This window comes from Sycon ciliatum, chromosome 1 (assembly GCF_964019385.1).
Source record: "Sycon ciliatum chromosome 1, ocSycCili1.1, whole genome shotgun sequence".
Taxonomy (NCBI): Eukaryota; Metazoa; Porifera; class Calcarea; order Leucosolenida; family Sycettidae; genus Sycon; species Sycon ciliatum.
The window spans coordinates 39,535,709-39,563,392 of NC_088643.1; the positions used below are offsets into that span (position 1 = coordinate 39,535,709).

The 27,684-nt window shown below is 48.6% G+C and overlaps 1 protein-coding gene and 1 long non-coding RNA gene across 2 annotated transcripts; both read right to left on the reverse strand.

The window, feature by feature from the left end:
- Positions 1–7,615: 7,615 nt before the first annotated feature.
- Positions 7,616–13,691, reverse strand: LOC135806991 (uncharacterized). The gene is made up of 3 exons (XR_010551404.1): positions 12,841–13,691; positions 11,285–11,806; positions 7,616–8,072 (listed from the first exon to the last, which is right to left on the reverse strand). It is a non-coding gene; the product is annotated as an uncharacterized LOC135806991 (long non-coding RNA).
- A 2,205-nt stretch (positions 13,692–15,896) lies between these two features.
- On the reverse strand, positions 15,897–16,274 carry LOC135804586 (uncharacterized). The gene has a single exon (XM_065318487.1). The coding sequence runs from the start codon at positions 16,272–16,274 to the stop codon at positions 15,897–15,899; it is 378 nt and encodes a 125-aa protein (XP_065174559.1).
- Positions 16,275–27,684: the final 11,410 nt, after the last annotated feature.

Sequence of the window (27,684 nt, forward strand, 5' to 3'; positions counted from 1 at the left end):
GAGTGGGAACACCTGGGAAAAACTGGTGCACCAGGTATATACAGGACCTTTGGAAAGGAAAAGGTCTGAGAAAAACCCAAATGTGTAGGAGAAAAGAACACGGCGGACTGAAGCCGTGGACCCTATCGGCCGCAATCATGAGCGGCGGAATAACAGACTGTCAGCCAAGGACAGTCGCACCGAAGGTGGTGCCATCAGAAGGAGGAGAGTGAAACATCACGAGAATAAAACCTCTGGAATATAGAGGATTGCGCCCAGGCGATGGCCCAGAGGATGTCGGGTACAGAGGCTCCCTTCCAACAGGCAGTGGAGGTGGCCGCACTACGTGTGGAATGCGCCGTGAAAAACGATGGTGTCCACACCAGCATCCGACATGGAAGCGAGGAGCCACCTCAGCGGCAACGGTGCTTGGTGAGACCGGCTTGTGAGGACGTCGGAGCGACAGCAGCAGAGGGTTGGCAGACGCGGCGGCAGCGGGCGGGAAACTCTCTCTCTCTCTCTCTCTCTCTGTGCGAGCAGAATACTGCCTTAGAGCATCCACACACAACGGAGGGTGCTGAGGGCAAGCAGGGAAGACAAACTGCTTGGCTGGATCACCGACGCGCTGATTCTGGGTAAAAGTGGGGATCCCAAATGAAGCAGCGTTGACAATAATGTCCATAAAACGAACATCGAGCTTCTGCAGCTCAGAGCAACGCCAGGCACCCGTCAGAGCCAGCAGCATAGTCAACCTGAGAGGCAGTTCTTTGAGAAACTCATGCGTGAAGGACATGTTCCGGAACCGATCCAGGACTGCCTGTACATTCCACATGCTGCCATAGCACGGCTGAGAAGGACGGGATTGGTATGCACCGGGGAGCATATGAGACACCAGAGGATGCGGGCCAACCACAACGCCATCGATGGGAGGAAGCGTCATTGCCATGAACGCCATGACGCCAAGAGTAGGTTGGCAGTGTCGCCCGAAACTCCGCTGCGGCTGTTGCTAGCCCGGAGAGTTTCCATGCGACCAGGGTGAAGTGAGCTGACTGTACTGACGGGTGAACTTTGTGATCTGGACCAGCGAACAAGACCGGAGAGGCTGAAAAGCACGCGCGGAATGTCCACCACTAGTGCCAAGAGAGCTGGAAACCAAGCCTGGCCGGGCCAAAGCGGAGTGACCAAGACTATGGATGGGATCTCCTGTAGAACAACCCTGGCCGGGCATTTGCCAATCAGATAGATTGGAGGGAAGGCATAGACTTGCAGGCAGGACCAGTCGAGGCGGAAGGCATGCGGGCTGTGTGCATATGGGCGCCAACTGACGTACGTGTGCAGTCGAAATTTAGTGCGAGATGCAAACAGGTGGCAGGTACTCGGTCACATGATCTGGTGATCCTGGAAAACTGACCGGTCGAGCATCCAGGCGCCGGTATCGGTGTGATGGCGAGAGTGATAATCGGCAACTGTATTCACTGCATCAGGTAGATATTGGGAATCAAAGTGATATCTCTGAGCACACTGACACCACTCCCACAGCGTGGCAGCTATCCTGTCTAATGTCGGTGATGAACGGCTGCCAGTGCGGGGCAAACAGGGAACAGCCACACGTTAGTCGAGCTGCAGGAGAATACTGCCCTGGTATAGAGAAGGCGCTAGCAACTGGACAGCATATTGGGCTGTGAGCGGTTCCGGGACATTCATGTGAAGCTGCTTCTCGGCAGATGTCCATCAGCCGCCTGTGGTGACATTGGTACAATATGCACCGGGCCCCACCCCGAATGACCTGCACGGGGTGCATCGGACTGGATGGCGAGGTCCGGTGCAGAAAGGCGTACAGGTCGCCCACTCCACAGCTGGAGATGCCGAATCCACTAATGAATCTCGGCATGGCACTCATGACTGAGAGTAAGCCGGTAAGTGTAAAGGGGACCCTGCCGTGAGAACGTGGTCTGCAAACACTGCAAGCGACGATAGTTAAGTGATGCAGGAACCACGGCAACCATGGTGGACACCATCATGCCCACAATTGACGCAATACCCCGAAGACATACGGTGTGAGCAGCCACCAGACGTGCACATTGTTGTTGAAGCGTGGATGCTTTCGAGTCTGGCAATGAGAACTCCATGGTGACGGAGTTGACCTGAATACCCAGGTATTGTATCTGCCTGGTGGGAATCAGATACGACTGCGTCCAGTTGATGTCGAACCCAAGACCAATCAGCAGATGAAGAATGGTAGCAACAGGGCGAAACAGGTCGAACGTTGTCCGTGCCATGATAAATACGTCGGCGAGGGAAATCACCAGGTGTACGCCGAGCGGACGTACCATCTTCACCACAGGGTGCAGAGCTAGTCTTGGTGAAGACTCTGGTCTCTGGGACCACTGCGCAAGCCAAACGGTAGACAGTTAAACTGGGAAATCTGTTGATACCACTGAAAACTGGAGAAACTGACGATCGAGCCGCTGGACTGGAGAAATAAGCATCTTTTAAGTCTATCCCGATCATCACATCCCCTAGCTGCAGGTGATCCGGCACTGTCTTCAATGACGCCAGCGCGAAGTGGTGATACTACAGATAGTTGTTCAGCGCTCGGAGGTTGATAATTGTGGGGGCTGGGGTTTGCCATTATTAAAATTATTTCTTTTCTTTTTGTTTTGTTAAAGGTTATGGTAAGACCAAAGTTTCGTTGCGCTTGCCTTCCCCTTTTTTGTTTTGTCTTCTCACATTCGTCACTCTGTGAAATGTCACGAATGATAACAAATTGCCGTGTACCACAAAGAGCCATTGGCAAAACAAACCAATGCATGGCCCGTAATTATTATCGCCTTACTCAGGACCGCCGGATGCAGCGTTTGAGTGGTCCGGTAGTATCATGGCCGTTATACTTTTGTGTAGGGTATGACGGGTACACCTGCCCTCCACAGTAGGAAACACGTGTTCGTGGCTGAAAAGTTGGTCCGGTAATAACCTGACCAGCTCCGGCGGCCTGTTATTAATCGCACATCACGGCAGTATGCTACAAGCACAATTGACAAACATGTCACCCGGCAACAGCAAACGGGTGCACGTTACAGGATTGGCCTGGCAACTTCAAACAGGCGCAGTTGACAAACATGGTGCTCCGCTGGGCAACGTCAGCGGGAATGCACCAATACAAACACAGCCCCGGCATCAGCAAACGGAAACGCCGGTACAAATATGGTGCCCCGGTAAACTCAACGGGAGCGCACTAATACAAGCTGGCCTGGTAGCTTCAAACAGGCACAACTGACAAACGTGGTGCTCCGCTCGGCAACTTCAACGTGAGTCCCCCAATACAAACACGGCCCCGGCAACAGCGAACGGGAAAGCTGTTATAAACATGGTGCCCGGAAAACTCAACGGGAACGCACCAATGCAAGCTGGCCTGGCAACTGTAAAGCGGCACAACTGACAAATGTGGTGCCCGGCTGGGCAACTTCAACGGGAATGCACCAATACAAACACGGCCCCGGCAACAGCAGACGGGAACGCCGTTTCAAACATGGTGCCCCGGCAAACTCAACGGGAACGCACCAATACAAGCTGGCCTGGCAACTTCAAACAGGCACAACTGACAAACGTGGTGCCCGGCTGGGCAACTTCAACGGGAATGCACCAATCATGTGACAAACACAGCCACGGCAACAGCAAACGGAATCGCCGTTACAAATATGGTGCCCCGGCAAACTCCACGGGAACGCACCAAGCTGGCCTAGCAAATGGGTACACTGTTACAACATCAGACCATCACATCAAGATGCCGCTGCGGCAACAATGTATATGTAGCAGCAATACAGCAGACATGTGATGTGGATGTGATTGGGACCGTTTGGCCCGCGTGCTACGCCCGAGGTGGTGGCAAGTAACACTGTCCTGATGTGAGGACTCCGAGTCGGCACTAGCATCTGAGCTCTGACTAGAGCTAGACTAGTCTAGAGACTAGAGTAGTGCTCACCCTCATCTGAGTCGGAGTATGCCGGTCTTTGACTGAGAACAGTCAGACTCACACTCGGAGGCACTGGCAACACTGCCAACAGTGTCCTCCGGACTCGTAGGCACTTAGGCCAAGCAGGTCGTGAGACCGTTCAGGCCGTTTAGGCCGGTAGTGCTCGTCACATTTAAGGACGCACTATGGTGCCGACAAGGTGCCGGGCTGGAGCCACCAGCCACTCGTGTCCTGGCTTCGCCAGAAACATCACACGACCCAAAGTCACGGCGTGACTCGCGTGGACGCAAAACACTCAAAGCACCCGGCCCATCTTGGGGTGTCATCACACGCCCGCATCCACGGCTCAGGGGGTTTCGACCGCATCGGCCGGCACGTGGGCAAGGCGGCGAGCCGCCTGATCATCGTCACGCAAAGACTCTAAAAGCTTCTCCATCGCCAAGAGTCTAAGACGGTGAGAGGAAAATATCCAAGGCACTTCTTGTTCGAGCATGAAAAAGGCCTGAAGGGCCTTGGATGAGCTGCATCAAGTACAGCTTCATTAGAATATTGAACTTTAAAAAATGCTGTGTTCGAGCATGAAATCGCGTAAATCGCGAGGGCTAGACATAGTTATATCTCACCGGAAACTCCGACATGCAATCTAAGATTCTTTACCGAAAGTTTATGTGTGCGTCTGTGCCTGTACTATACAGTGCTGGCAACTGAAATACGACCCCTGGGCGGTCTCTATTAATTTTCGTAGTGTTACCATCCTGTGTTGGGTCTTTGCGATGTGAGCGCACCGCTCAGGGGTCGGATTTCAGTTGCCAGCACTGTAGTGCTAGGACTGTACATGCACCATCATGACATTGACTTTGCGTGTTGTTGCCGGGATATGGTCGCAACCAGTGCAGGGTTTCGATCAGGGAGTCTTATTATACTCACTACTCGTAGACTTCAGGGTGCCCAGTCGAATGGTCTTGGGCCCAGGAAGCTGAGACGCTCCATTCCTCTATCGGTTCCCAATCGAACTCTCTACTTCCAGCAGTACAGTACCAAAATCCGCTTTCCACCGAAACTGGGTGACTGCGCCCTACTAACAGTTAGAAGGGGATTTGTAATTTTGTATGCAAAATGTCACTAAAAGTGCCATTTCGTTCTTATAAAGCACGGATGACTGAGATTGGCCCATGTGTTGTTGTCTTTTGGACACCGAGTCGACTGGTTTTGGTCCGAGAAGGCTGAAAAATCTCATATTCCAAAAAATCTCTATACTAGATTTTTCAGCCTTCTTGGACCAAAACCAGTCGACTCGGTGTCCAAAAGACAACAACACATGGGCCAATCAGTACTGTCGCCAGTGTCGGGCACCGAAGAACGGCCAGGCTAGAAATTCACAGTTTATAAGAACGGTGTAGGCTGGATTTATTGCAGATAAGAACGGAAACCGTAATCTACACTATAATGTACACTCAGACGTATAACTCTGCATAAATGTACATGTAATACTGTACCATCGAATTATGAACGAAACTGCTGTGTTCGCTAAAAATAAGAACGGGCTAGGCTAGAAAACCCTGACCCCTGACCCCCTCCCTCAGTTCTTCAGCTCCTGACAGTACTGTAGTCAGGAGCACAATAGTAGTACAATCATGTTCTCGACTATTTATACTATTATGCTTTTCACGTGGCCCTCTGTTTAGCTGACAAACAATGCCATAGGTTAAAGGGGAAGTGCATCGATTTTTCGAGTAGGGTCCAGAAGAAAGACGATTTGATATCAGTTCGAATGGCACATCTCTCGCTTCCATACGATAAGTCAAACTTGCCAAATCGTATACTACTCGCATTGCCATAGCGACCAGCGCAGTGATGACGTATGAAAGGCTTAGCTCAACATGCAGAAATTGGTCATTTTCAATTGGTTTATTGTATTCACGAAGTGAAAGAAGGGCTGTGTTCAGTGCTGTTAGTGCAGTGAACTGTTTGTTAATATTAGTCCTCTCGGTTGTGTACTGGGACGTGACACCGGCAGGAGAAAGCTGGAGTGCGGAGACATCAGCAGACAAGCGAAAATAGTGACGAACAAAATGCTGAAATCTTGCTTGGGACAAATCAGACGTTCAGCATTTACCCCAACCAAGGACCATGCCGTTTGCTCTTTCCACTTCCTGAAGATGGATGTGATGCTTCCTATCTCTCATAACATCTTCTGAAGCCAGGTGAGACGACGGGTGGTGGAGATTGATGAATGAAATAATGTCATAGGTTTGAACGTTTGCTGAAAATGTCTCCGGAGAGAAGGGGAATACCAAGCATCTTCTCCTAGAGGAAAACATTTCCTAGGCACAGTCAGCCTAGGGAAATGCAGGAGAAGGCCGATAAACAGTTCACGGCACTAACAGCATTGAACACAGCACTTCTTTCACATCGTGAATACAATAAGACAATTGAAAATCACCAATTTCTGCAGTGATCGGCCTTCTCTGTGGTGGAGCTAAGCCTTTCATACGTCATCACTGCACTGGTCGCTATGGCAACGTGAGTATACAAGTGGCGATTTGGCAAGTTTGGCTTATTGTATGGAAGCGAGAGATATGCCATTCGAACCGATATCAAATTGTCTATCTTCTGGACAGATATGCCATTCGAACCGATATCAAATTGTCTATCTTCTGGACCCTACTCGAAAAATCGATGCACTTCCCCTTGAAGCTGTACTGCATGCAGTGTGACATCAATTCAGTCCCACGTTTCATACTACAGTATCCGCGGTACGTTTTCAATCTGTACCATCATCTCGGTATTACCCCCCCCCCCCCACCACACACACACACACGCCCCTTGATCACACACCTTAGTCCTAGTCAAGTGATAATACTAGCACTCTTGTCAACTTCTGAGTAGAACCTACTGACACCTTACAATAATACAATTTGGCACACAACTTCTGGCATGATTATTGGAAATATAAATAAAAAAATGTATAGATAATACAATTCTACAGTCCACCAAGCCGCGCGTAACGTGTAGAAGAATACACCAAGCCTGGGCACACCGAAGAGGTCGGGCAGTAATACTCAGTCCCGGACCAAGTTTTACGGCGATAATCATCTCACTGCCGCCGGTATTCAGAAATATAGCGGCAATATTTTTATTGGCTGAAGGCAACAAATATGACCTCAGGAAATCATCAGCTTGAACCAACTACCATCTATATCTAGTTTGCAAAGTGAGGGTATAGAAATAAAAGTAGTAAATGGATCATGGGAATCTCTCTCTATGAGTACACAAAATAAGAAAAGAATGAATCATGTGCTGTGCATGGTTCGAAACTGTTAACTAACTAAACTTAAGTGGTGTGCTTCACTGTCCTGTCTTGTACACAAGAGAGAGTTTGGAAGCTTTGTTACAACTCGTATTACTACGATCATCAGGCAACTTGTTGCCTGATGATCGTAGTAATACGTGAAACTCAGAGTTGTAACAAAGCTTCCAAACTCTCTCTTGCGTAACTAAACTTGGTATGGAGAGAGGAGGTACACGCCAGGTTACGGCTAGAAAGTAATGTGAATTGCCATGTACATTATCAGAATAATAACATGGCACAGAAACGTGAGGAGAAGACTGGAGTAGAGTGGGAAACGTTTTTGGAGCCTGGAGAAGAGTGTGTGTGGGGGGGGGGGGGCAGAAAGGCGCTTGGAAGTAAGAGCAAGGTGTGGGTGGAAGAATGGAGAGAGGTATATTGTCAGAATAATAACATGGGACAAGAATAGGAGGAGAGACTTTTAAAGCAGTAGAGAAAGTCTGGAGGAAAGTAGGGGGGGGGGATCAAAAGAAGGAGAGGAGTAGAGAGGCAAGGACATGGCAGGAGAGAGTGGATAGTAGAGGGGAGGTGGGATTGATCAATGGGGATAAATACAAAATTAGACAGACGGTATACAGTACAGAATTCACTGGGTATAGGGCATGCACAACAAAGCCAGATGCAATGATAGTGCCAAATACCAATGGAGCCCGGCCACCATGACTTAAGTATGGTGGAAATGGGTTAAGAGTACAGGTGACCAACGTGCATTGTACCTGCCGATGCTGCCAGTGCAGTGAAAGCCGAGTTCAGTTGAATATACAATGTCAACTGTAAGCAGAAGAGGAAATGAACAGAGTTTGAATACTGGGACAACTACAGTGCTGCTCAATGAAAACCAATTGTGCGAGTCGAGTACACGATGTGCGCCGTGCACACCTAGACCTGCAAACACTGGTAAGCAAACGAGTGTGGGGCACTCGACTTGTGCAATCGGATTTCGTTGAGCAGCACTGTCCTTCAAAAACATTGTTGCCTGGCATCATATCTGGTAATGCAGACAGCTTGGATTCAGTGAAGGTGATGGCCCGCTGGAGACGGTTTCAAATAGGAAATAGGTTGCAAACCGGAAAGGGTTCAATATTCATTTCCTCTCTTGGTATTTTCATTAGAAGACATAATGTCACAGTGAGACTACAATGTGTTTTACTCCGAGCCCAAATTTCATGGCTCTGCGATGACCAGAAGCGCCATGCCAAGGGGTGAGTTTTTGACGTGTTGCTTCGCACTGAGGCTTGAGTTTTACGTCTTTTTAAAAATCATGGCAACTTCTTGTCGCAGGTAAACCAGCAGCGGCTCGCCTCTCGCCAATAAAGCACCGTCGTATACCAATGAAAACTAATGGAAGCACACACGAGGATTGTTGCACTGTACTGGCCTTCGTGGAGCGGTAGCGATTACTGAGTATCTAATTCCAGAACTCAAGTGAACTTGACGTGCACTCCAAAACCTTTCCGAGTCACCTCAATTTGAAACGAAAAACGGGGCAACTTGGAGGCAACGGGCCAACCCAAAGGAGTGGCTCAGCCTCAGAATCTTCAACATGCCAGTTTCCTTCCACAAACATATTTCGAGTGAACAATCCACGCTGATGATCGGTTTGGGTCTACAAAAGTTTTCTGTCAAACCGTTCCTATTTGAAACCGTCCCTCTACATGTAATGAGTGAATATTGCCCATTTGTCTTAAAAGACCACTGCACAGGTGCCAGGTGAAAAGAGCAAGGTGGAGAATCAATTATTGCTTCAACAGAGAATTTTATATGGCAGAATTATTTTAGATTTTCTTCTCCGGTATGATTTTCCGGCTTGTTTCTCCTTCCTCATGCAGAAACAACCAGAGTTCAGCCATCATGATCAGCAGGTCAAGAAGAAAACACTGCTGAACTGTGATTGGCTGAGGGCGGCTGTTTCCCCATATGTGGAAGATAAGCACAGCTATTCAGAGCGCATTCATGTCAGTTCAACCTAAGAGTAATGGCATTATTATGCCATGCAATGCAACCAAGCACTAAAAATCAAGATCTTGCCAAATCTAACTGGACACCACCACCCAATTCCATCCCTATGGAACTCATTGAGTTCAGCTCAGCATGGACATTGACACTACTCTACAACACTATCAACCCAAACCCATTAAAAACAATCTCACACCACCCGAACTAAAAGCCCTCAATACTCTTCGTAACTCTAATCTTGTGGTATGTAGAGCGGATAAAGGTTCCACTACTGTTGTTATGACAACAGACAACTACAAAACCCTATGTTTGGAACACCTTCTAAATAAGGACACATATGAGATCGTTGATTCCATCCCGGATACCCAACCGGCCCTCGAAGCAGCCTTGCTTCCTAACGAGGATGATTTACATAAACGTCTCACTAAACAGCTCCGCACGCCCGGTACCCGTACTCCTAACTTCTACGGCCTACCTAAACTCCACAAGAACCCACTCAAAATTCGACCTATTGTATCTTCCATCCTATCACCCACTTACTATTGGGCCCTCTTTATCCACTTCACCCTCTGGCCCACAATTATTAAACACCCATCCACACTTATTAATTCCACGGATCTACTCACCAACACACGGAACCTGCCTCTAACACACAATTCAATACTTATACCATGGACACATTCATGGTCTCCAAGCCCTTGCCTGGCACCTCCGTCAGCAAGACATACCCGGTCCGTGGCGAGTAGTTGTAATTAAAATCATTCGTATAATTCTTATGAATAATTACTTTATGTTTAATGGTTCCACCTACCACCAACTCCAGGGCACAGCAATGGGTAGCCCAGCAGCAGTGGCTTACGCCAACATTTGTTATGTTTCGGATGTTTCGGATGGAGAAATACCACCTAACGACCTTCTTTGCCTCCTCTCTTCTGGCAAAAAGATACATTGATGACCTATTCGCCATCACAATAAAGGAACGGATTAAGCAAATAGTTGATGAACCCATCCGAACTAATTGTCCGGTTAGGTTCACACATGAAACGAGTAAGATAGAAATTATTATGCTCGATCTCAAACTTAGTATCCATAATAACGCAATTGAATCCAAAATCAACTTTAAACGAAACAAATTTCAATATATCTCCCCGGCTAGATCATCCCACCCCTCCCATACTTGGAAGGCAGTGGCACTTGGAGAGATGATCAGAGCGGGTAGAGGATCTACGAATGAAGCCACTTCTTTAGGTACTCGTTCTTTTTTAGCAGCTAAACTAATCGAACGTGGTTACTCCAGGTCAGTAGTTAGCGCAGCTCTCTCCTCTACACACCGCAAATGACCCACTCACTCTTAAAACAACACCACACCGCCACTCATACTCCCCTATCATCCAGGTCTTACAGATCTAAACAAGGTGTTAAAAACCCTGTGGACTAAACACAGACTTGACACCATCCTAGGCCAGGCACCATTTATCGCCTGGAAAAAGACGAAAAGCCTGGCTAGCCATCTCAAACACAAACATGTCTGAGAATCGCACCTACCCAGCTGTCTTTTTTTACACCCCTTGTTGTTTTCACCCACACACCAAAATTATATTGATAAGAGACTGCTCCACCACTTTAGACTCCATTGGTCTGATGAGGTACTCCTTTAATAGTACCGAAATAAGCTTATAACCACATCTTCCTTGGACAGTCTCACCTTTTTTCACAATTCACATTTTATCCACCTTCACCATTGCGTTCACTTTTTCCACCATTGCGTTCAAATTTTCTCTTGCATTGCTTTGTGTTTCTATATTATCCACCGCACCTTCTTTTTACATTGCTTTGCATTTTCCACACATTCTTTCTGCGTTGTGCCGCCCTATTGCCGCTCTGCTTGCAGAACCTTCTAACCCTAGGACAGTTGGGTGGACTGAAATGCACAGCATGCAACTGTACTAAGTTGGGATATCACTTTCAATACTTTCTTCCAATCCACATCATTTTGAAAGGACCTTGCACTGAATGATGTTGCTTACCTTAGCTCAGGATGACGGAGGATTGTCCAAGTGTCCCGATGGTTTGGAAAGGAACACCCATGTTGGCAGTAAATGCAAGCAAACGTGGATAGAAGAATGCAACAACCACCCCGGCATGCACGGACAACACAAAAACCACACTGACACACACACACACACACACACACACATACATACACACAAACATACATCAAGCACACAGAACCACGATGAGCAGAGGAACAAATGCAGCCACAACTACAGTGCTGCATTTGTCACTGGCTCGGGTTTTCCTTGTACCACTTTGCAGCTCAGTGTTCGTAGGTCTAGGGCTGTGCAACGCCTGGCGCGTACTTGAGTGACGCGACTGGATTTCATAGAGTAGCACTGTACATGTGGTCTGACAAGAACATTGTTGCAATTTTTATGAACAGCAAGTTTACAACAGAACATTAATACAACATAGTAAAATCTTTTTAAAAAGCTCTTGTAGTTCTTACCGCATTCCTGTTACTGATTATGATTTCGGCCGTTAGCTTTAACCTGAGGACATAATATGTGTGCAAATTCACGCATAAAATGACACAGCCACCAGAAGTTGCATACACTGGCACATAATCAGAGAAAGCAAGATAGAGGAGACTCAGTCAGATACCACTCACACGGCAGTACTCTACTAGCTAGCGGGTAGGATGGGGTGCAAACAGAAGGAGAACATACAGTTGCATTGCATGGCATAATAATGCCATTACTCTTAGGTTGAACTGACATGAATGCGCTCTGAATAGCTGTGCTTATCTTCCACATATGGGGATACAGACTTTGTTCAGTCCAGCGAGGAATCCACGTTGGTAAATCAGTAACACAAAGCAAACATGCACGCCAAACACACCCACACCCACATCCACACCCACACCCACACACACACACACACACAAACACACACACACACACACACACAGTTACTGGTTCCCATCCAAACGCACACCTCAGTTTTTGTGTCACGGTAACACACCATATCTTGTAGGGCTGCATGTCAACTACGTGCAATTCTATTGTCATGGGCCACATATAAGGCATGGCATGTTGCTTGTATCAAGAGTATATAACCCCCCCCCCCCCTCCCCCCAAGAGTGTGCAACTCTTGATACCCTTTCTATGGGGTACACCGACGGCGAAAACTCACATCACGTGGTGCAGTGTCTCAGTTGTACGTTTCCAGCCCGTTTTTAGCGAGCAGCGGAGTAATAAAAAAAAGCACTCTCTGACAGAAACTCACTGCGCGTATGCAAATCCCCAGCATGATCATGGCGGATTGCGCGCACGCTATCCTTCGTTTGTACGTAGTACGAACATATCTGAGACACGTGATGTGAGTTTTCGCCGTCGGAGCCATATGCAGAGTTGCACACTCTTGGGGGGTTATATACTCTTGCTTGTATGGTGTGAGTGCACTCCGGGTATAAAAAAAACTTCGGCTATAGAGAACTGCTACTTCTCTTGCACAATGGTTTCGTTATATCAGGAGACGAGAGTGTATATACAGAGAATAAACGTCATCACGGCAACTTTCTTACCATGCAAGTGTCAGGCAGAAGGAATCTTGGTGTGTGCTGCACATACACATAATTATACCCTCATGGCCAGATAGCAGAAACACACACACACACAGACATACAGAGACGCACAGAGACGCACAGATACACATACACACAGACATACATACAGACACACACAGACATACAGAGATACACAGACATACATGCACACATACATACATACATTAGCAGAGACACACAGACAGACATACACACACGCGCACACGGAAAGCGATTAGGATTTCGTGTCACCTAAAAACACTCGTATACACACTCATTCAGTGATGACATGCCATAGGAAGGAGACGGAAGATAGGTCAAGGAGGAATGATTGACTTCTTTCTACAGTTTGATAGATTGGTCTCAGCTTAAACTCACATCACGCTAATGCTGAACAGGTCATCACATCACTGCCCAGGCACAACGTTCCTTCTACCCAAGCATCTTCAAATCCACCATGGAGTACGCTAGTAGCTGCTACGATCACACCATATCAGCAACCCGATACAACAAACTCATTCGATGCTTCAAGCGTAGCCTGAGGCTATTTGGCTACCCACCATGCCACCCAACAGCCATCATTTGTCACCGCCACAAGCCGAGCTATTTGTACTTACATCGAATAGCAACCATACGGATGCCTTGACCAGGGGACAGTCAGCCCTTGATTTAGCCCTATCTAATGCCTCTTCACGGTATGGTTTCTACGCTTTACCCTATCAGGCCGCTGACAGGTGGAATTCGCTTCCAGCAGCATGCTGCCAGGCAGCCTCCTTTGCCATATTTAATGGTGAAGTAAAGGTTAAAATCAATTTTTCACCAGTTGTAGCCTTCGGGGTGCTGAGTCGAGTGGTCTTGGTCCGAGAAGCCGAGACGCTCCCTTCCTCCTTTATTCCCAATCGAACTCGCCACTTCCACCGAAACTGGGTGACTGCGCCCTACTACATGGGGATTTGCATGCAAAATGTCACTAAAAGAGCCATTTCATTCTTATAACAGCACGGATGACCGCGATTGGCCCATATGTTCTAGTCTTTTGGACGCCGAGTCGACTGGTTTTGTTACGAGAAGGCTGCGATGCAGCGTTCGGCCCTTATTCCCAAAAGAACATGGTTGAATAGATGGTCCACTCGCTCATGCGTACACCAGTCACCGTGCCTGCAGGCTTCAACTCAATTTGAACTATCGCACAGGTTTTAAACTCGAGTGACAGGAAGTCGCCCTAACAGGCTGTAAGTTGTACCATGCAGGCACGGTGACCAGGTGACTGCATCCAGAGCGCGGCACTGTGCCACCAACCAGACAGGACAGGGCCAAACCGCAAAGTATGCACAGCAAGCAAGCTCAACCAGGGCCCAAGGTCTGTCATGCTCAAATGTGCCCAGCATGGACCAAGGGCTATAATGGCCGATTTGCCAGCTGGAAGAAGGACTGGCGGACTGCGCGAGCCCAGAAGGAAGCAAACTATTCGAATCTACTCCACATGCCACAAGAAAAGTAATAAAAAGGTTTGAAACCGATTGAATTGAACACTTGAGTAGAAAATTAGAGAGTAATGGAGGAGCAAAAAGCCCAACCGCCCAGTTCGAGTGTCTTGCTACTCTCACACTCACACTGGATGACTATTGCCCTTACCAGTGCAGTGTTGCGATTCACTTGCCCAGATGCGTCATATCAAAGCAGCCAGGTGATAAACACAAGCAAATGCACCCAAACACACAACCAGGTGATAAACAGAAGCAAATGCACCAAACACACAGCCATGCAGACACCACATCCAGCACATGCACAGTCGCACTGCACACAGCGCCCAACAACCATAAGTACCGTTAGACAAGCGCTCTGCTGCTAAGTACTCATAGTGGTCACTGGAGTGGCTCTATCAAATCAGAGAACTTTCCATTGGCAGCAGCTTATTGTCAGTTATCCTGGTAATGGTGTGGCAAAAATGAAGTGAACTGGATATTGACCATGGATTCCTTACTATTTTGATCCTCGAACTCAGCATTGACATCATTCTGTACAAAATAATGATGCATGTATGTTGTATCTCTACACATTTGTGGCCACCAGGAGTAGACGCATACACATCGCACATTCCACGAGAAGAAAGAAGAGGCCGGGAAACTTACATTAGCATCTTGGTTTGCATACAACCATTTTGATGGAGGAGAAAAAAAGAGGAGAAGGTGAAGGAGGAAGAGGAGGGAGTTAAGATAAGTATAATAATAGCAGTTGAATGCCTTGGCACATTGTACGTTGTACACTGGAAATAGATGTGTGCTCTCTATATCAGTACAATATGCAGCAGCTTACCTTTTTGTCCAACTTCACTTGAACGCGTCACAGTGAATGTTTAGTTCATGCAGGCCACACAACAATCAGCTGGAGTATACAGAAGCAAAAAAATGACCGTTCGTGTCAGACTCGGCTAGAGGCCGAGTTTTCCGCATCCGTAGGAACGCCACCACCGTTCAAGGATCCAGGTGCAGATGCAGCTCCTATAGCGGTGGGAGGTGAGTAGATCAGCTCACCAGCAAGTAGTCAAAGACCGAAAATCCCATTAACTGCATCCATGTTTTCCTCGTGCCAGGCCACAAGTTCCCAATTAACTGTGGGTCGCAGCACGGCTGGAAAAATCCTTCCGCTTCTAAGCAGGACTTGAACCTGGTACCCTCTGTTTCTCAATCATGGTCCTAGACCATTCCTCTATGCCTGCCTACAGAAGCAATGAGGTGTGAATATTGTTGGATTCATTAATGCGTTTAACAAGCCAAAATTAGTGTTAAGCATTACGATATGCTGTTGTGCACCTCAGTGATGGCAGATCCATTGAATATGGCCAAATTCACCTCCTGGCAAATTTCGAACAGTGCACAAGTGTAGTCCTTGATGGCGTGGAACAAAGCATCAGTACACACTATGGGCATGCCACAGTAACCTAGGCCCTGGTCGACACCATCCCAAGAGGTACTGCCAGTTAAACAATCCCCCCCCGCACGTGCGCACACCTATCCCACAAACTCATAATACAGCTAACCAATAGTTGTCAAGCGAGCTGACGCTGATGACCATGGCCGATGACCATGGCCGATGACCATGGCCGATGACCATGGCCGATGACCATGGCCGATGACCATGGCTGATGACCATGGCTGATGACCATGGCTGATGACCATGGCCGATGACCATGGCCGATGACCATGGCCGATGACCATGGCCGATGACCATGGCTGATGACCATGGCTGATGACCATGGCTGATGACCATGGCTGATGACCATGGCTAATGACCATGGCTGATGACCATGGCTGATGACCATGGCTAATGACCATGGCTGATGACCATGGCTGATGACCATGGCTGATGACCATGGCTGATGACCATGGCTGATGACCATGGCTAATGACCATGGCTGATGACCATGGCTGATGACCATGGCTGATGCAAGCTTGCATGTAGTAAGTTTTCCTGCATGTTTGAAGAAACATTGGAGTGTGATAAACACACTGTGCACATGCAGTTTTACACACACAGACACAGTGATGGTCTGACACACACACACACACACACACACACACACACACACACACACACACACACACACACACACACATGCATGCACACACACACACATGCATGCACACACACACACACACACACACACACACACACACACACGCATGCATGCACGCACGCACGCACGCACACACACACACACACCATTGGACCATTGGACGCCCATCGCCGGAGGCGATGATAGCGATGCTACAGCCATAGCAACTTGTGCTGGGATTGCACCATTCAACAGCTTGCAAGGCTGAAGAATTGACCGCCACTATCTAGCCTGGTCTATACCACACAGCTATGAAGTGGCTTTTTCTGGCCAGTGAATCCCTACTTTTTGGTCTTTTTTATTATGCACACACACACACACACACACACACACACACACACACACACACACACACACACACACACACACACACACACTTGTACTTGTTGCTCACTGCCAAAACTGGTTACGTGGGTCTCCCCGGGAGAGGGGAGAGAGACTCAAAAGGAATCTTGGAAAAATTGGCTATTGAACCGCCCAATGGCCGACACCCCCTGAAATCCCCAAAACGCTGGGTGGACTTGAAAATGATCCCACTTATGGGCTCACCGCACCTCAGTAAGTGGGTGAGGACAAGGTGCAGAAAAAGGATTGACGGCATCAGGGTATCCGTCCTGGGATCCAACTGCAGTTACCCCTTCCCCCAGTGAAAGGTAATACTTGCTACTAGTGCGGGTGGCTAAATCAGGCTGGATCTGATTTAGACATCACAAACACCATCGATTACACAAGAGTTAATCTAGCCAGAAGCAGTCCATGGTTAACAGGTATGTATACTTCAAAGAAAGTATATGAACCCTGGAACCAACAAAGTTGGCAAGTACAACATTACACCTTCAAGCAGCCGAGCCCGTTGGCAACAGACCCAACACAATCAGGCATAAGTGTACCCACCAACCGAACTAGCTGGCACACACACACACACACCTGTCCTGTCCTGTTGAGCCACTGCCATGAAGGTTACGTGGGCCCCGAAGGGGCAGCTGAGTGAGAGGAGAGGAGGAGCACACAGCCCTGTGACGATCCAGGTGATGCGGTAAGCGAAATCGGCGGGAGCAGGCGCAACACCCGTGAAACCCTGACGGTCCTAAACGGTCGGACGACTACAAGTCCGTGAGCAGCGATGACGGGCGCGGCCACGTGTAGACGCAAAGCAGCGGTCACAAGCCTGGCAGTGAGCGACGCAGCACAGCGGAGAAGCAGGCAGCGGCAGTGGCGCACCAACTGCTGACTGGGGGTAAGTACACTTGTGCCTTGCCAGACCTCCACGGGACTTCAGCCAACGGCCACACTCTCCACACTGGCATGCACCTTTCTGCTCCGCAACCGGCTTCGCACGCTCAGCCTTACACTTGTGGCGTGCGCGATCACTGGAGCGTGCAAACTGTCGGTCGCAGGTGTAGCAGGTGACGGGAGGGGGATGCTGGGCATCTACCGGTGATGAGTACGCCGAGCGCCAGGTGGAACGCGACTCGCATTCAACTCGCCAATCCCCCTCGAGGCCGCGAGAACGAAGGTCAGACATGATACAATCCTTCCAGCGCCGACGAGGGCCATGAGCTGGGCGACGCGACGGAAGCGTGCCAAAGAGAACTTGCTTCGGCAGCCGGTGGTCCTCCATCCGAGCAACATGCCCGAGTCATTCAAGGCGGCGGTGCTCCACCTTCGTGCGGATGGTGTCGGGATCACCCCACCTTACACGTAGTTGGTGATTGGTGATGTGGTCATCCCAGCATTCTTGGCGAGACACTCCCATGATTGAGCGGATGCATCGGTGGTGGAAGACAGAGAGCCCACACACACACACACACACACACACACACACACACACACACACACACACACACACACACACACACACACACACACACACACACCGCACAATTGCCAAGATCTCCAGGTGCCAGAGGTGCCACATTGAGGTAGGAAAACAGGGTGCAAGACCCCGACAAGCTAGCATGCATATCTTGGTAGTGGGAGGAATAGCATGTTACAGAATTATACCGTGAATTGGAACCTAAACAGAAAGTATGCATACCAGAACAAATCGAAACCCGTCACTTAAACAAGGACACAATCCGAACAATACAACCAGGTCATTGTGCAGTATCCTATTTATAGTGAGGATATGGTCGGAACCAGATTCAGCCCATTTTTCTCGGCCAGGAATCAGTAAACTGATGAAAGCCGGATCATCCAGATTGCGATGTGGTGGAGCATTACGTACCGCAGGGGACACACAAACCAACTCAAAAGCCATACGCAATAAGAATTTATTTCCTAAAAAGCATGTACGTGATACCAAATCAAATGCATACAAGTGGGCCAAGCTGTACTTGATCTGTGTCAATATCCTGCATGGGACAACATACAAATCACACATAGACACAAACAAGTTAGACATCATAGAATTGGAAACGAGAAAGTAGAACTTGAAAACAAGTTTAGCAAATGAGCCTCAAGGGAAGTCTTCAAAAATTCCTGTTCATCTTTGGGCTTGTCCAAAAAAGAAAAAGAAGAAAAGAACATAGATGTCCTTCCACCTCAACAAAACGGCACCCTTGCTACATCAATCTCGATCCATTCATCTCCATATCTCACAGGTTTCAAACATCACGGGAGAGTTATCGTCAACACACTTCTCAGCAAAATGTGGCGCAATGCGAGTTTGTGGCGCAACTGTGGTGTTTGGTTTCCCTAGTCAACCCGGTTGCCTTTCGTGCACTACTAGCAGCACCCCAGGCCAGCGTTGCCTGGCCGAATGTGGCATGCGGGTGAAGCAAGTACATGAACAGCACACTTGCTCAGCACGTGGTGGTGGCCAGGCCGCTGAAGTCCTGGTTAAGGAAGGTTCTTCATGGTTGGAAGGAGAAGGAGGGACGTCTGTTACGCCTTCGGGAGGCTGGTCAGGGTTGTCCATCACCTGGTGGCGGATGAAGCGGCTCAAAAAATTCATTAACTCACGAACAAAAGTGCGATGCGCTCTTCACTGCAGATCAGATGCAGAGTGCAGTCAGTGCAGATCTTTTGTATCCTTTTGTTGCAGATGTTTCTATTTGCAGAGAACGGTTCACGTGGTCCGCAGCGCTTGTGCGGCTGCTAGTGCTACCTAGTACCTAGGCTAGGTGGCTACATGATTCGCACGCTTCGCGTGCTCAGTGCTTCTGCGCGCGGCTGCTACTGCTACTCGTACTGATCGTGTCTGCTACCACCTACACTGTTCGCACGCTTCGCGTGCTCAGCACGTGGTGGTGGCTACACGATTCGCACGCTTCGCGTGCTCAGTGCTTCTGTGGCTGCTTCCGCGATCCGCTAGCTACACGATTCGCACGCTTCGCGTGCTCAGTGCTTCTGCGGCCGCTAGCTACACTGTGCTACACTGTTCGCACGCTTCGCGTGCTCAGGGCAGCGCTGCTCCGCAGCGCTTCAGCGTGACACAAAAACACACGTCACAGGTGCCTCTTCTTTATAAGGAGCGTGACACACACACACACAGACACACGTCACAGGTGCCTCTTCTTTATAAGTAAAGATAGGGAAAAGGAAGGTTGAGGGGCAAGTGAATATAGAAAGCATGCAGGGTACGGCCTGACTTACTATACACACATGCACACACCAGAGCGCACAGTTTCGGGCAACAGTAGCAAATGTTACCTAAAGGCATCATTTTTGCAGTAGACAGAGGAACGTAAAGAGAACGGATTGAAGAGCAGTGGATAACCAACACAATGATGTCATAAGATGAAGTACACCATGATGCATCCACATATGCACAGTTTGCTATTCCAACCCACAGTTACCCAGGACTGAGCAGCATGTCGAGATGGGCGCTAATGGAACCCTCTACCCTGCCCATTCCCCAAGCTGTACTAAGTACAGACCACACGCAGACAATGAACACAGTCGACCAAAGCCGATCAAGAGCAGACTGAAGTTTATTCAAGAAAGAGAGAAGACAGATGGCAAGACTATTCGCAATCCTGCCCGAGCTCACCATGCCCCGTTCACACACGCACCCGACATGCACTCTTTCCCACAGTCATGGAATGGTACATCTCAAAGTTACCCCGGCCCCAGCACACACAACAGAAGCCGTCCCACGCAATGTTCATCTGGAGAGTTTATTGTGGCACAACAGTAGCTCACCATGCGCCCTCACAAACCATGCACACGCACCTAGGCTAGGTATGCACGAACCATGCGCCCTCACAAACCATGCACACGCACCTAGGCTAGGCATGCACGATTCACTATCAGTCACTCTACCCCATACCCATGACACATGACACATGACACATGGCTCAGCTGAACGGCCTGGGATTACACTGCATGACTAGCTACACTCCTCACAGCTGATCAGCACAGCCATGCATCACACCCAGCACTCAACACGAGAGCGTGGGTTCATTCACTCAACATTGGAAGCCATACAGCACACGCCTGTGTCACAACACACAAGTCCTCCCTATCGAAGCATGTGCACGACTTACACATGGCTTCAAAGGGAGGAGGAGAGAAAGACAGGGAAGGACGCAAAGAGTAAAAGACGGTGGACCACAATGGCTCACCAGATCACACCGACGCACAGGACGCAGCTATTGTGCAAACTCGCAACGATGACCTGCAGGGACCTACACTGCTGACCTTGGTGAAGACGCCTCAGATGTTATAATGAAAAGGAAATGAGAAGTGTTCTATTGTCATTGTGCCTATTCTATGCCTTACTCAGTGCATGTTGTTCTATACTCCAGTATGTTGTCTTCAAGAAAAGAAAGATTGTTGTGGAATCATAGGAAAAAAAGTACCTTCTACGTGCATTTGGTCACTAAGGACCACTCCAAGTGCACACTCCGCCCTACTGATATGCAGATGTCCTGAAGGGCTGCTTCCCTCAAGTTTTTCGGCCCTCGTCGTTGAAGGTCATTACAGGCGTTCCCAGTGACCTTGTGGTGACTACGCTACATCTACGTAAAACACAGAGACTACCTGTCCTGCAGGAGAGAATACAATAATTATGTGTGGCCTGGACTTTGCGGCATCTGTGGAGATATTCTACAGCGACCTGATATCACACCTGATCTTGCTCTGAAGAAAGCGGAAGCGAAGGCGAAGCAAGTCCTGTTCTACTACCAGGGCCACACTTTCTTTCCTTCGCACCTGCCAGCGCATTGTCCAGTTTTCGTCCTAGAAATGTCATCTATCCTATGATTCCTATCCCTCTAACCCTACCCTTATCTAACTATCTATACTGCACTGCACTATCATAATATCCTATCTGACCTAACAGGCTAACACAGACTGCAGCACAATAACCTAGCCTACGCTAGAAGAGCATATACATGCACAGGCGCACGCTTTGACTGGACAACTTTGCTCTCTACCTGCTGCGCCATGCACGTACACAATCGCCACTGCTTTTGTGGACATCGCATCTGCAAAAGGGAGAGAAAAGATGGCCACATGGCAAGGTGAAGTATATTACATCAGTTGCATAGAGGCTCCCATGTTGTTGTTGGATCCAGAAGTGAGAGTGGCTGCAAAATCAAACTAAATGCATTGCGCATGACGAGCATCGTAGTTGTCCACCACCAGGATTGGATTGATCTTCACCTTACCATGCCCACCACATTTTACATTGCAATCCTTGGACTACAATCCTATAAGTTATGCCTGGAAAAGTAGTGGCTCAGCGTGTGCCCCAAGATTCAATGACAGTTCGCACCCGGCTATGGTCCATGTATCTGTCCCGGCCCTACGCTAAGCCAGTTCGCATCTGGCTATGGTCCATGCATCTGTTCCTGGCATGTACCTATCTATAGTGATAAGACACTGGTGCCACTATGTGTGCATGGTACGTATAACCAGATTCAGTTGAACGCGAGAATTGTCCATAGTCCATTATCCACAGTCCACTATCCAATAGTCCATTGAATGAGAGTCGTCAGACATCGGCCTGAAGGGGTGTTGCAATCCTCATGGGCATTGCAACTTCGGCTCATGTTGGAATTCTGCAGCACAAGTGGACAGACAACGAACACAAGCAATAGTACCAAGGGTCTTGAATTCTAGAGTGAAACTTGACTTCGGTATAAGGCTACCACGAGGCATACCTTATAGTCACCATTAGATACAAAGCAAAGCAATGGAATCCAATTTCACTTGTACTTCGAAGAACAACTTAACGCCGGCTGTACCATGAATGCACAGTTCACTATAGCATAAGCTCCATGGAGTACAGATTATGTACAGGTTCCTGCACGAGTACGAGGGCAGTACCGCGGAATCCAGCCCGCGCCGCGATAGCGGCAAGGGCTGGATGAACAGCGGTACTGGCCGAGTATGAGTGACTGGAACGTGTTTCCCGTGTGCACCCAAGCCAAATAAAGAGCTAGATACATCATTACATGACAGACACACCTGCATTGTGTTTTGCGATTGTTTTCTGGTACAGTTTTTTGTAGTATAGTAGTCAACAGTGCTTTTTTTCTCGTGGTGCGACATTGTCGACTGGGCATCGGCCATTCTGGCATGGCTGCACATGTTCTGTTCCTTCGGATTTTTCCCACGTCTTGATCGGAAACCTCGGCAAATAGGGCTTGAAAGTGATGACGTCAAAAACGGCCTGGGAGTAGTAAGTTGACAGATTTCTATTTTGGATCCACTAACGTGTGACTTTGCTATTGCCTAAGTATGCGGGTGCATAGCAACCCACTCATGTCGCATGCAGGTGTGACTTTTATTTCGCCACCAGTTGTCACCCCGCCCCCATTAGCCAAATCAGTCAGTTTCACTGGCTACATCACCTTCCTGTGAGTAAGACTGCTTGAAATGTGCTTGGATCCATACAGAAACTGGATCCAAGTGGATCCAGTCTTTGAATTTTTGAAATTGTGGCTATGCTGTGACGTAGCACTTTCAAGCCCTATTGCGCGGGTCCTGCAGGTTGCTGAGCATTGCGCGCTTTGGTTGAGGCTCATCCAGCTCGTCCAAGATCTCCTTCGCGAGCGACTCCGCAATACAAGTTTCAGTCTCTTCCTCAACGTTTCGTTTCGCCAATATACCTGGCGGCGTATTTCCGTCCACTGGTGTCGCAGAACCGGCAAGGGAATGTCCGGCCAGTGCTGGCGCTGCAGGTCCTGCCACGGTATCTCGCCGTCATGGCGCTCCAACATTTGATCTGGAACTGGGAGAAAAGAAGCCCCTTTGTTGAACACCCGATCATCTCAGTAAAACTCTCCAGTAGCTCCTCGAGGGCCTTGTTGACTTGTGAGAAGCTTGCGCGATGACTGTGTTGGACTCCAGTGCGAGCATGTCATGGTTACCTGTTGCTGTGCGGCGACGGAGGCGGCGGTATCTGTCAAGTGACGACAGGCAGTGGAATCCGTTCCTGCCCGTCGTCAAGTGACGACGGGCAGTGGAATGCGCCAGTGGAATCCGTTCCTGCCCGTCGTCACTTGACGACGCTTTCCAGCTTTCCAGCTCGCGCTGTTTGATCTGTCATTGGTCAACTCCAAGGCGACAATCACGTGACATACGGGAAGATGGTCTTCGTATGTATGCCACTGACAGTCAACCGTCAGTGTCAGTGAGACGGTTTGAGTTTTTGGAGCTCCACCATCCAAGGCTTTTTTGTTGTATACGAGCTGGTTCTCGCAAGAAAAGCCATGTCTGGGAGAGGTACGTACAGCCAGTCTGTACGGACCCCGAAAGCCGGTGACTCTGCTAGGCGGAAAGCCGAAAGTCCTCCCGATGATTTGAGGTCGAGTGGAAAGTCTGCTGCTGGCATCTCCGGTATCCCTAGGTCTGTTGGTCCAACCAGTGCGATAGGTTCCACCTCTTCTGCCAAGGCAGCTGTGGCCCTGGATATACTCGCTGATTTTAAGGTGTGCATGTCGGAACTTTTGGACGAGAGAATGGCAGTATTGATATGCAATGTTGACAATTTGAGCAAAGAGGTGAAGGATCTCAAGGCCAGAGTGAACGAGTTGGAGCGCGAAAAGACAGAACTGGCCAGCACCGTACAACGCCTGACAGAGGATATGAGTACCCATACTCATTCTGCGGTGTCTAGCCGAGTGTCCCATGACATCGTGTCCACCGTACGCCAAGTGGCTGAGGAAGAGTGCATGCAACTGCAGATACGGGACAATGTCATTATTTCAGGCATAGAGGAGGACACTGAGGAGACGATAGTGGATGTGCTGGCATCACTTGTTCCGGACATAGAGACATCAACCTTCACTGCAGCAGACTGCCTCGGACGACCAGGAGGTGATCGACCAAGATTGATCCGCGCCAAGATGACAGCCACCACCAAGGCCAAATTGATGGATGTGCGCTTTGGCTTGAAGCATGGTACGAACCCAGTTTACGTACACCACGATCTAACTATGCAACAGAGAGAGGCCCGTCGAAGTCTCCTGCCGAAGTACAAGCAGCTCCGTTCACACAATGTGAAGTGTTTCCTTCCCCGTGATAAAATCCTAGTGGATGGCAAGCCCATTACAGAAGAGAAGATCACGCAACTCTTGATGGCCCCAAGTCAGAGCAGTATGCAAGGATAGGATCTTCTGGGAGCTCCCAATCAAGTAAGAAGTAAAACCCCAAGTAATATCCACTCTGCATGTCTCCATAAATACTCTGCCCATGACCCACTTGTAGTAGCACACATAAACATATGCAGGCTCAGAAACAAAACTCATGAACAACTATTGTCTGACCATAAAGTTCACGTCCTATGCATTACCGAGTCTCACCTGGACTCCACTGTTAGCGATGCTCGCCTTAACATACCTAACTTTAACGTTTTCCGCTATGATCGCACTATACATGGTGGCGGTGTCTGCATTTATGTTCATTCTCACTTTGCTGGAACCGTAATCCAACGATCTACAGGATCCACTGTAGAGATATTAACTGTCTCTATCCGTCTTGCTACCAAGCCACGTGCAACAGACATTAGTGTGTCCACCTTGTATCGCCCGCCGTCTGCCACAGTGGAATTCTGGGACCAGTTGAGCTCTGAACTTGATTTAGCCCTTCAAACTCCGAATGCATTAATTTGTCACAAGCACCAAGTCATTCCTAGGGTTCCCAGTAAAAAGGCAACGCCTGTTGGGAGTTCCCTAGTAAAATAATAAATTATACTACTACTACTACTACTACTACTACTACTACTACTACTACTACTACTACTACTACTACTACTACGGTTGAGACGGTTGAGTAGAACACGCAACACCGTCTCACACCTTGCATCGAAGACCTACTGAGTGAGGAACAGGCTAGGTTTCGAGCAGGCCGTAGTACTGTGGATCAGATATTCAACATCCGTACACTGGCAGAGCGTTATGGTGACCATCAGAGACCCATCTATAACAATTTCATCGATTTTCGCAAGGCAATTGACAGAGTGTGGCACGCAGCCCTGTGGAAGATAATGCACAAGTGTGGGCTTAGCCCGAATATCACACTGATCGAGTCCCTGTACCAGCAGTCCGAGAATGCTGTACGAGTAGGAACAACGGTTAGCAGTTGGTTCCATGCCACCGTTGGCGTTAGGCAAGGTTGCATTCTATCACCCTCTCTATTCAACATTTTCTTGGAAGAACTGGTATTTTTTTCTTTTTTTTCTACAAAATCCACATATCTCCCGACACTGGGGTGAATGATGGAGTGTGGTGGTGGGGCCCATTAAGCTGAGAATCTAGGTCATTAGAGGGATTCGCGGGTTCCATTAGCATTGGTGGACGCATTATAACAGACCTGCGATTTGCAGTTGACATTGATCTGGTGGCTGGCAGCGAGGAAGAACTGCAAGACCTTACTGGCCGGCTGGCCAGCACATCAAAATCATACGGCATGGAAATCAGCACTGAGAAGAGTAAGCTACTGGTAATGGGAGCAAGCGGGGGTCTGTCCGCAAGCATAGCCATCGACGGGAAGCAGCTCGAGCAGGTTGGCGAGTTTAAGTATCTGGGTAGCACGATTACTGATGATCAGCGTTCAATCAAAGAAGTGAGGAGTCGGATCGCAGCAGCCTCGGCTGCTGTTGCACGACTAGTAACAATCTGGAGGGATAGAAATATCAGTATCGGCTCGAAATTACGTCTACTCAATGCTATTGTTTTATCCATATTCCTTTATGCTAGCCAGTCTTGGACCTTAACTGCTGAAATTGTGAAAAAGATCGAGGCTTTCGAAATGAGAAGCTATCGACGTCTTCTCAGGATTCCGTTCACTGATCACCGGACAAATGTGTCTGTTAGAGAGGAAATAAATAGTATTCACCAACAAGTCCCACTAATTGTTTCTGTTCGTAGAAGGAAATTGCAATTTTTTGGTCATATTGTTCGTTCCGGCTGTTTGTCATTGACTGTTCTTCAGGGTTGTGTTGCTGGAGGTCGTGGCCGAGGCAGGCCTAGAATGTCATGGCTTGATAATATTATTTCATGGACTGCACTTGACGTGCAGTCCTTGCTAGCTGCCGCACGCGATAGATTTTTATGGCGCTCGCTTGTTCATACTTGCTCTGTGACGCCCCGACGGCCTTAGGGCTATGGGCTTATGATGATGACTACTACTTTACTACTGCTGCTGCTGCTGCTGCTGCTGCTGCTGCTGCTGCTGCTGCTGCTGCTGCTGCTACTACTACTACTACTACAGTTTCACTGGAACGGTGCTCCGGCTGTAAACATACATCGGTGAATACCCTTCGCTGGATTTGGATCAATTGGACGGACCTAGCTAATTTTATCTGTTTCAGAAATAGTCCTTGCACCTGTTTCATTAGTCAGTCCCTACTATGCATCATCATGCCAAATCTGTCCCTCCAGGAAATCGCGATTCCACGGATGCAACAAATTTCGCGATTTTGGCCCAAACCCGCGATTTTCAGCAAAATCCGCGATTTCCCGCTTTTTTGGGTGTTTTCTACACTATATCTCACATGTTTCATGCACTTTTCACACAGTGCTTTCCATGATCCTGTAGGTTATTTGCACAGTATGACTCGTACTACTCCGGAGTAGATAAACGATGCAACAAATTTCGAGATTTGGCCCAAATCCGCAATTTTCTGCAAATAATTCCGCGGATTCCTGGCAAGTTCTACATCATTCCGCACTTTTCGTCGCATTTGTTGTTGTTTTCTGCCGCAATTTCTTGCGCAAGTTTTCGAGAGTTTTTTCCGCAAATTCCCGCAGGGA